This window comes from Sceloporus occidentalis, unplaced genomic scaffold (assembly GCF_023333645.1).
Source record: "Sceloporus occidentalis isolate IW3139 unplaced genomic scaffold, rSceOcc1.0.p SCAF_199, whole genome shotgun sequence".
NCBI classification, from domain to species: Eukaryota; Metazoa; Chordata; class Lepidosauria; order Squamata; family Phrynosomatidae; genus Sceloporus; species Sceloporus occidentalis.
The window spans coordinates 458,655-469,575 of record NW_028317179.1 but is presented as its reverse complement, the minus strand read 5'-3'; the positions used below and the strand labels follow the sequence as shown (position 1 = coordinate 469,575).

The 10,921-nt window shown below is 47.2% G+C and overlaps 1 protein-coding gene across 1 annotated transcript; it reads left to right on the top strand.

Annotated features, from left to right (window-relative positions):
* Positions 1–243: 243 nt before the first annotated feature.
* On the top strand, positions 244–8,918 carry LOC149278154 (F-box only protein 28-like). The gene is made up of 5 exons (XM_089502267.1): positions 244–444; positions 4,832–4,941; positions 5,736–5,874; positions 8,202–8,397; positions 8,527–8,918. The coding sequence occupies exons 1-5, from the start codon at positions 244–246 to the stop codon at positions 8,916–8,918; spliced, it is 1,038 nt and encodes a 345-aa protein (XP_089358393.1).
* The last annotated feature ends 2,003 nt before the right edge of the window (positions 8,919–10,921 follow it).

Genomic DNA, 10,921 nt, shown 5'->3' with positions numbered 1-10,921 from the left:
CCTGAAAACAATCCTGCATTCGTAATATGTCGTTATTGACTCGCAGCAAAGGGGTCCTATAACAGTCACCTAGGCAACCGGCAAACAGGACGCGCCACCCAGGCCGACGGCGCAGAAGCGCGGCCTGTTGTGATGACGTCACGGATGGTGACTGAGAGGGGGCGTGACCGGTCGCCTGGTGTTTCCGCCCACTGGAAGTGACGTAGGACGGGGCGGGGTTTTCCTCCAAGGAGGAAAGGAAAGATGTTCGCAGTGGATGAGTTCAGTGAAGATGAGGGCGACTCCGGGATTATTCTGGTGTCTGCCTGGAACCAGAGAGCGAGGCCGGCCTCCCCGTCCTCTGAGCTGCTGTACCCCGGTAACTCCCTGCTCGGGCTGCCCATCGTGGCCATCGAGAACATCCTGAACTTCTTGAACTATGAAGAGATCAGCCAACTCCGGCTGGTAAGATGTCAACACAGGGCTGGGGGCTGTGTGGGGGAGGAGGTACCTGCCCAACTGCCTCTGTGTACTCGGGACTGGGGTACCTACGGGGTGGGATGGCAGTATAGGCTCTGGGGCATTGTATGATCATGGAATGGGGCTGCGTGGGGTTTATTTGCCCCTGCGTGGGGTTTATTTGCCCCTGCGTGGGGTTTATTTGCCCCTGCGTGGGGTTTATTTGCCCCTGCGTGGGGTTTATTTGCCCCTGCGTGGGGTTTATTTGCCCCTGCGTGGGGTGTGAGGTTAGGCTCAGTATGTCTGGGGTGAAGCAGTTGAATCCCTGAGGATTTTCCCTGTGGATTTTGGGGCTTTTCGGACTGGGCTTCTCTGTCTCACTTGCCCCTGCTGGACAAAAATTGGGCTCCTGGGAGCACCGCCCAAGGTGTTTACCTGCCCAATGCGTGTGAATTACACCGGTGAGGGGGGCAAGAATTGCTCTTTATTTCTTTAAAGCATTTAATTTGCCGGCAGATCGGCCCCGTTCGGCCCCTTCTATCTGCCCATTTGTCCCGAGGAAAGACTCCAACTTTAATCAGTCCTCGGCCTTGTCTTAGATTCCTGTTTCTGTTTCTGCAGAGGTGTAATAACTTTAATGCCCTTTTGGTGCTGACACCCGGGGATCGTAACCCGCTTTCCATCCCAAAACAGTCCAGTGACTGGTTGAGATTTTCTGTGGCTAGTGGCTTGTACAGCGGCCGATGTCTCCTCAGAGCTCTGAGTCCCCTATACCGTGATAGACGGAACCCGTACTCCTGCAAAAGCCGACGGCCTGCAGATTGCGCCGCTGTCCTGGCGCCAGTCGGCTGCCACGGCAACCCCGGTGATATCTGGTGAGTGGCAACAACTGGGGGAGTCTTACCCGTTGTTTCTGTTAGTCAAATTATGTCACATTTGTACCCATTGTACAGCGCTGCGGGATTATGACGGTGCTATATAAAACAATAATAGAAGATGCCACCGGCTTCAGCTGGAAGATGGTGCCTCCCATGGGGACGCTACCAAAATGAAATAGATTTCTATGCCATCTGCACGGATCATGGGAAATTACAGAAATTATGCCTAAAATACCCAGACTAGGTACGTTGGCTAATAAAAAGCGGAATTACATAAAAAAAAATGGGCGATTTCAGACTTGATTTCGATGTGGTTTTAACTTTATTATTTTATATTTTTTACATTTTTTATTTTTTTTTTTGACAGTTCCTCTTTTACATTTTTTTTCCTGAAACTATATCTAATATCTCTACACTAGAAGAAAAAAAAAAAAGCCCGAACTGAGCCGGTGATAAAGATGATGAGAATTCTATCAGATTGTTTTTGTACCCGGAATGACGAGGAAGAGATCTGGGTAGGATAGATCAGCGGGTAACCCACCAATGGCAGTGCTTTCTTGCGTTGCAGGCATTAACAGGTTAACAAGGTGTTTTCTACGTCAAGGTTACAAGGGCTTTTGCGGTTCTTCGTTGTTATGCGTTGTGTGACGTGTCGGATGAAGCATGACGTGGGGGTGTATGAGATCCGGGGCTCTCCTGATTTATATCTTTGCTGTACAGGCAGCCTGACACCGGACTTGTGGCCACTTTGGGCAAGCAGGGGTTAAGGGGTATGCAAAGCTCTCGCCGCGTACCTATTTTTTTACGGCACAACGAAAAAGTGGATTATTTTCGGTTCGATGTGGTTTATGGGCTCTGATAATGTTGATGACCGCCGCAGCAGAGATGGCCTTTAATGTCCAGTAGTAGTGTGATCCGCTACTCGGCAGAGGTTAAAACAAGCTGTATGTGTTGCAATCATAGCATACGTGTAGCATGACTGGGGTCGCACTGTTCGGGGTTCTGCATGAATACCCCCCCATTGTTTAATTTGTTTAGTGGCAGGAAATTGGTTAATATCCTAAATCAGCCACCAGCGGACCTCCGCGCTCTTTGAAAAAGAAAAGTACAAACAACGGAATAAATGAATTCTAAAGAACTGTCATGGCATCATACCTTCAAACTTCTACCCCCTGGACGCACGCCGAGGTGTCACTCAAACTTGCTACTGAGGACAATTCTTTTTTTTTTTTGCCCTTGCCAGCCTTGCGTATTGAATTTTTTTTCCTCCCCTTGGTAGGATGTAGGCCACCATAGGCTCAATGTCTGCTCATATGTAAGATTTCTCACCCTTATGGTCATATTGTTGTGTGAATCGGTGACAGCAGAATGTTGCCATTGCATCACCATTTCAAGCCCATCAACAACATATCCCAATAACGCTAGAGATTCTGGAAGGTTGTGGCGGAGGACAAATTGGCCAAAATCCAGGATGCTTCTGCTTCGAACACTGACACTCCCAGCAATCGTCTTCAACTGCATGGAGGAGAAGGCTGTTCATCATCTGAGTGTCTCTGAGATTCTCTGATTCTTGTTCAGATGCAGTTTCTTGCACCCAGTCATTTCTTTGGACGGGTGTACAAGGATCTTGGGTCATTTAAAGATCTTTTTGGGTTGGTGGCTACAGAAGACGTTCTCTGTTGGATCCATTAGTTGGGTTGATGAAGCACCGGCAGTGGTATGCCAGAGACAAGAGAAGGAGACACGATGCACCACAGACTGGGCTTTTTTTTTTTTGCAGGGGGCTTTAGGAAGGGATTATGCCCTGCTACTCCCTAAAGGCCCGGATGCCATTCTTAGTGTCTTCTAGATCAAATGTTATTTGACCTCCTTTGATGATAGTTTGTCAAGGCTGCATCCAGATGACATACAAGAACGAGACCAGGAGCCCCCAGCCACCATCTAAACCTGATCCTTAAGGAACTTAAGGTCTCCATGATCCATTGGACCCGATTCCATTGTCTGCTCAGCCTCCTATTTCTACCACTAGCAAGAGATCCAAGGCCTGGTGAAAGAACTCTAGTCTGCCAAGTAGCCTTCTCGGAGACACTATGGCACATCAAGTAACCAAGACCAATGGCTGCTAGATGGATAAAGAAAGATATTCGACGTATTAAAGAACCTCCTATTGCCGTAGGCGCTCGTTGGAGATCATTGGTAACATCTTGAGCAGAAGACTCTGATGCCGCCCTTCGTTTGTTTTCTACGGAGCTGCTACTTCTCCCCTTTTCTTTGTTTGATGTCTTTGGTAATATTACTGAGGCTCGCCAAGAATCCCTTTTCCTTGTTTACCTCTCGTTAGTACGTATTTCTCAATCGTACTGCGATACGTCTTTATAATTACTGTATTGGGAAAGGCAAAGACCTTTATAGATTTGCTCTAGTCGGCAGGAGTCGTGTCCTCTGTTATGGAAAAGGACTTGCTGCTGACCGGAACTCATCCCATTTAAACTGTCTGTACGTTCATGTTGTGCGGTGCAGTTCTTTTTAGTTGAACTATTAATATTTTACCGCAAGAAAGCTGAAACCTGGGACCGAGGTCGAAAAAAGTAGCATCTAACCAACTTCCTGGTGGTCTCATGGTTCCTCAGCCGGCTCCTCGGCCTCTTTCAAACGCTGCCTGAACCAATCAGCAACCTTAACGCGAGGCTAGAAACATAGAGATTGACAGCGGTTAGGAACCAATCCATTTTATCTGCCTTTTTTTTCTTTTTTTTTTTTAAGAATGCACGCAGCAGGTGTAGGGTTAAGTCCCTCACTGTATCGCCTGCTATTTTTGGGGGGGGGGTCTGATCACAGGGGCTGTGATTGTATTCATCGGGCGTTTGCATCATATCTCTCATCGTTTGCTGATGTCATTAGAAGCATAGAACCGGTAATGTATAGAGTGACACATTAAGGGTGGAATCTATCTGTGCCGGCGCCCATGAATCCTGCCGCGTGCCGTCCGCATCGTATTTTATTACCCGGGCAGGGGTGCCGAGTGGTCGCTTGTGAAGTTTTCAGCAGCCGCTCGGCGCCCCTCACGCTCCGTGACTCCATCGCGGTGCCGCATTTCATGCTGAGCGCCTGAGTATTCCGGCGCTCAGCTGTGAAGCGCGCACCACGGGAAGACGGACGCCTCCCGCTCCCACCGCTGGACTCAACAGGGGAAGGGGCAGAGGGGAGAGGTCAGTGAGAAGAGGGGGGGGTCAGTGAGAAGGGGCAGAGGGGGTAGATAGTGATACAGGGGGATAGATAGTGAGAAAAGGGGAGTTTTGTTACAAGTTTTTATTCCTTTCTTTTGGGATGGGGGGGGGCACCAGAGGAGTAGTCCGCACAGGGCGCCAGAACACCTAAGGCTGGCTCTGACTATTGTAACAGCGCTACAGAATCAGCTGGTGCTATGCACGTTAATCTAATGATGGCACATTCAGACCTGACCGTTCTCTATTTTAACGTCTTCCTGATCTGCTTCTCCTTTTCTCTTTCTATAGGTTTGCAAGCGCATGGATCAGGTGTGTCAGCGCATGCTCAACCAGGGCTTCCTGCGAGTGGAGAGATACCATACCTATTGCCAGAAACAAGTCAAGTCGCAGCTGCCAAGGTACATACCGCCTGCGGGAGCGATTAAAGCAGACTGGTCCCGGGAGCTTGGATACCTGGAAACGGAATTATAAAAGAACCTTCTCCGGGCTTTCTGCTAACGTTAGCGACGCTTCTGCTCCTATTCTGTTACTTTGCAGCGTTTTTTTTAATTTTAGGTTGTTTATTTGGCCTGCTATAGAGTATAATTATTATTTCACCTGAGTGTAACGGTTCCTGTGTATTGAGGTGTTCGTTCCCATGGACCTCAAGCAATTGTTTTTAATCAGACTTCGGTTTCATCGAGCAGGCAGTGGTAGATCTCAAATCGATGTCAGAAGGAGCACAGTTTGCTTACAAGGGCGCGACGTACTAAGTAAGCAGCCGCCTCCTGCTACACGGGAGCCTCCTTAATGGTGTCCAGAGAAGGCTTTATTAAAGTGCTTGAGAGTCTCTTTTGGGTTAAAATGCGGTGCAGTCCCACTGATTCACCTCCTTGGTAACCAATATAGCCATGAAAAATTAGATCGGACTCGCCAATCTTGGGGTAGTTTGACGTAGTGGCGGGCAAAGCGATATATGGCCGTATAATGTGACGGAACCCCCGATTTTTTTTATGCATCCTGCCTCTGATTGGCTGCCTTTATGAAGTAAGCAGGTAAGCCCGCTGTGAGTGAAGCGTCAACTCTTATTACAATGCAACCTGTAAGCCTCAAGCCTTCATTCACCATGACGTGGGAAGAAGAGAGAGAAAGCACTTGCTTCTGTGTTCTTGTTTCGTTACTGATTGTATGTTCTCCAATTGTCTGTGTGCAGACGGGAATCAGAGAGGCGGAATCACTCATTGGCCCGACACGTGGACATTCTGGCGGCAGTGGAGACCAGGCTGTCGCTGCTGAACATGACGTTCATGAAATACGTTGACTCTAAACTGTGCTGCTTCATCCCAGGAAAGGTAAAAAAAAAAAAAAAAGTCCCATTGCCTAGTAAAGCCCCTATGTCAGGGGCGTCCAACCTGCGGCCCTCCAGCTGCTGCAGGACTACATCTCCCATAATGCTCTTTCAGCTAAGGGGCTGGCTGAGGAGGATGGGAGATGTAGTCCTGCAGCAGCTGGAGGGCCGCAGGTTGGACGCCCCTGCCCTATGTGCTGGTTTATGGGTTCTGGGCCTTTACAGACAAAACCTGAAACTTGATCATTTTTTGTTCTATCCAAGCCAATTAGACTTTTCTCAGCATTTTCGCAGGTGAGTGTAGACTAACGAACGTCTAGGTAACTGGGATTCAGAGAGCCGGCTTCACGTGTTCCAGGGAGGTTTGTGGTTTAGGCCCGTTGTGAATTTTGGCACCCGTGAGCCGATGTGAGGCGCGATGTGGCTACATTTCCATACATGGAATTCCCGTTTGTGGCTTTGCTCTGTTTTTTTTCCGTCATACAAGACGCTGTAGAATCCTCTGCTGTGGTAGGTGGTGTCCAGTGGATGGCGCTGGGGTACTGTCGGTGGATGGTAACGTTTCTCCGCCAGCGCTTTGACATCCGTGATAAATATTCATGCGGCCTCAGGCTTTTCATGGCTGTCTGTATTCAGAAGAGATATATTTGGAATATTTACACCCACATAGAGCGAAGAGAAAACAAATGGCTCCTCCGGCAGAATTATTTACAATGTTGGTAGGCCTGCACGTCTGTACCGGGCAGTCAAAACTCCAAGAAGAATAAACTCTTTTCATCAAAAAAGAAAGTGATAAATCTCGGCATATAAATATATATACTTTTACATTATTTTTAAATCTTGCCTTATATTCAAGGTATGTTTTTCCTCCATGTTAAAAATTAACCATCCTTCAGAGAGCTAAAATGAACTGGTTGGGCCTTCCAGGCAGAAATCCCACCATTTACCGGGAAAACTCATACAAGTTCTTCGGTAGGAAAAGCAGTCGGTGATTTAAAGATTTTTTTTTTTTTTTTGAAATCCTCAATGAGCCCCAAATACGACGGCACTGGATGACTGGGCGGGCTGATCCTTGCTGCCACGCTTCAACCACAAGCGTATCCCGATACGTCTGATTCAGCCGGGCCAATGAGAAACAACCGTCAGCTTACATAAAAATGAAATATTTGTGTAACATTAACCCCTTCAATCCTTCAATCCCAGGTAAAAGGTACCCCTTTTGGTACCTCAAAGCCCAGAGCAATTTTGCCATTTTTGGGGTATGTCGGTTTAGCGATGATTCTCCTTTCCTGTGAATAGTGTACCCATGTAAACTATATATTGTTTTTTCAAGGAGAGAGAGAGAGAGCTTTCGTTTGATACCATAGTTGGATGATTAGCTGAAAATTTAGAATGAGAAATTTAGTAAAAACTAGCAAAAATTAGAAAAAAACATACGTTTTTTTTCATTTTCCCTCTGAATCCTCACAAAATTAGGTAAAGTGATGGAAAATCCCCTCCAAGTTTATCAATTCAGGTGTCCTGATTTCAGAAATACCTGATTTATATAGATTTTCCAGACTTTCCCAGCACCAGGGAGCATACTATAAGGTGTATAATTTTTATGCCTATGGCTTAACTGGTTTGGGGGCTGTGAACGGGGGCAGGAGGGTTATACTGGCTAGATGTTATGCTAGGGAAATGGGAAGTAAGGTTTTTTTTATTTTTATTTTTTTTATATATATATTTTTTTTTTATTTATTTTTTTTTTTTTACTTTTTATTTTTTATATATTTTTACACAGAAATGGTTAGAGGTCCTCCTAGGGACCTCCTGAACATGCCAGTGATGTCACAATGACATCACAGCTCACATTATAATTTTTTTTGTATTATATAGATTATTGATTTATTTAATATTATTTTTTAAATGAATTAACCTTTTTTTTTTTTTTCAGATTTTCTCTTTCAGGGCGGGAGGGGGAGTGAGAGAGATGGTTTCTCACTCCCCTCCCCGCGATCCCCCTGCACCGATCACACTGTGATCTCTATGCAGGTCCTCACAGATGAAGGAATGCCCGATTGCGCGTTTGCAACTGCGCGATCGGGCGCTTTCAACTGTAACAGCTTACCGGCTTTCATGCCGGAAGCTGTTACGGGAGATCGGGCAGCAGAAAGCCGGCGATGCCGGCTTCTGCTGCCAGGGGGGGGAGTCCAGGCTGTCAAACGACGGGCTGGACGTACCGGGACGTCCATAAGGGGTTTCTTTGTGGGCGTTTTTTGGACGTCCCGGTACGTCTATAGAGGAATGAAGGGGTTAACAAGTAACGTGTTGTGTTTTTCTTTTTTTTAGGTCATCGATGAAATGTTCCGAGTGCTCAGATACATCAACTCCACAAGATCTCCCCAGCGGGCTCATGAGGTCCTACAGGAATTACGGGACATCTCATCGATGGCCATGGAATACTTCGACGAGAAGATTGTTCCGTTACTTAAAAAGAAGCTACCAGGTTCAGACGTGTCTGGGCGTCTCAGCGGATCTTCCCCAGGTTCGGTGGCTTTGCCAGGACGTATATATGGATAATAAGATGGGATTAATGCCACCCCCCCCCCCCCTTGTCCTTTCCAATAAGAATTTAGGTGGTTTTGTGTTTAAATTTGTGTTTTTTGCCCTGTAGGTCCTGGTCCTTCCACTGCGCTGAGTTCCATGCAGCTTTTCTCCAAGCAGAACCCTTCGAGGCAGGAGGTGACCAAACTCCAGCAGCAGATGAGGGGCCACACGGCCGGCATGACCTCTCTGAGACGGGAGCTGACGGAGCTGCGTACAAAGGTCCAGGAGCAGCAGAAACAGCTTCAAGACCAGGACCAGAAACTTCTAGAACAGACCCAAATCATAGGCGAGCAGAACGTGCGCCTAACTGAGCTAGAGCACAAATTACGCGAGGTCATGGAAAGCGCTGTAGGCTCTTCCGGAGCAGGCCAGAGTGATGACTCCCCGCGCAAGAGGAAGAAAGCGATGGATGTTGTGGACTGTCCAAGGAAGTCTAAGCGGCTTCGAAGCCGGAAGTGATGTTATTAGGAACTGGCTAGCAACTGGGGTGGGTTTTGGCATGATTTTTAGTCCAAGGCGCTGGTGGGAGAAGAGCATACGACAGCGTGCTTCCTTCTGCTGTGTACGCGCTCCTGTCTGTCTCCTTGGTATCCCCGGGTTTGAAGAACGCAGAGAGTTGGGTTACGTCGGCAGCACATCTGTCTCGCTCTCTGTGCATAAAGACTATGAACGTGAGAGCACTCTGCGAGAGACCGCCGGATGTAGTAAATGTGTGCGCAATCTGGAGAAGCATGCTAATTCAATCGTTACATTCAGTAGGTCCGGGAGAATATGCTCTAAACCCAGAGTTTACGTTATGCTAAACTTTGCAAGCCCTGAAGTTTTTTTTTCTGATTCCCCAAGAAGGGCTGAGCGGCCCTTCTGACGAAAATAAGCCCTCGGTGAATAGACCTCCAGGTCCAGCACCGTTGTATGGAACGCAGTCAAAGCTATGTACTAAACGCGAAACTAGTGTGTGATACCCAGCTTATACACAGTTTTATTCTGCTTATAAAATGCTTCAAGCAACAACCCACCCCCAACACTACGCCCCCAAACACGGGTATCGCTGATTTAAATAGCCGTTCTCTAGAGTTCAGGGCCTTTCTTCTCTTCCCGAGCTTGGCGGACCCAGCTGTGACCGGGTCTGGAGACCCCAAAGGTCCCAAACTGCGTCTGTTGAAGGATGTTGGGGCTTGGCTCCCGCCTTCCTCTCGGGGTGTGATGGGAGCCAATCTCAAACACAGTTTCTTGCATTTAGGTTTTGTTTTTTGAGTCCCTCCTGTTTCCTTTTTGTGGCTGATTTTGGGCTAATTGCATACCCTTGTGATTTCTTTCTTTCTTTCTTTCTTTTTCTCCCGTTTTCAGTTAGTATACAAAAAAAAGACTAATCCTTGTTAAAATGTTACACCACGTGCTGTCCAAATAGGGAACCCTTTTACATTTGGTGATGCCATAGGAGTCGCTCTTTGTATAAGACCATGTAGACTGGAATTGTGTATATGCGGCATGAACATCATTTTTCTCTTTTTTTTCTTTCTGTTTCTTATTTCTGGTTACCATTTATTGTCACGCAGTGTTATGCACAACGCCCTGTCCCAAAATGTGACACCATTAGCCCAGACCTTGGCATATCTTTATGTAATTGTTGGCATCTATGCCCCTGCACATATATCCCGGACTTTGCGTGTAATTCATTTTTTGGGGCAAATATGATTTTGTTCCCTCTAAACATTGCTCAGTGTTTACCAAATATTACGTTTAATAATACATGTGAACAAGTATATGTAGTTGTGCACTTGGGAGGGGGCCATCACAAAGCTAACGTTCAGCTGTGTGGCAAACTTGCGCTACTCCCAAAGACGTGCGAAAGGGTCAGGGTCTTGCCAGATTCCCCCCCAAGTGATCTCTCCTCTAGCGTTGGCTTCCGGCGACTTTCCCCGATGGGCCACGTTATCCGTTTACATTCTACTGTTCCGTACCATAAACAGACCCATATATTGTAGCTTACAGATTAAATAGGGTTATATAGAAGCCCACCTGCTGCGTATACCCTGGGGGGCAGCCGGCGTCCTGTTCTTGGGATCTGCGTGATTATCCCACTCATGATGTTGCTGATTGCTGTTGATTGGTTCAGGCAGTCTTTGGAAGGGTAGAGAAGGAATATGTAGAACTCCTGTGTTCATATATTACAAGTGACTGTGATTGGCATATAACGTACTGCACCGCCACTCGGGCAACGGCCAGTGACTTCTGGTTTCGGAGTGTCTGTATACGTCTTATGGGAACGAGGCCCCCGTCTATGGCCACTTGGACAAGTGGTATAAACCATTTATTTTGCTTTAGTTTTATTTGCGTACCTCCAACATAAGAGGCAGGGCTTGGCTTTGCAGCCGCCATGTAACTTGACGCAAAGCGCCGTCATAGGATGTCCCGTCCCAGCACTCCACTCCGATAGCTTGTTTTGCTAATGCAGGAGGGTG

What these genes read in the sequence shown, in the direction of transcription:
- LOC149278154 (XM_089502267.1), top strand. Translation starts at nt 244, where the DNA reads ATGTTCGCAGTGGATGAGTTCAGTGAAGATGAGGGCGACTCCGGGATT. An exon ending in AGATCAGCCAACTCCGGCTG is followed by an intron (nt 445 to 4,831) that starts GTAAGATGTCAA and finishes CTCTTTCTATAG; the next exon opens with GTTTGCAAGCGCATGGATCA. An exon ending in GCTGCTTCATCCCAGGAAAG is followed by an intron (nt 5,875 to 8,201) that starts GTAAAAAAAAAA and finishes TCTTTTTTTTAG; the next exon opens with GTCATCGATGAAATGTTCCG.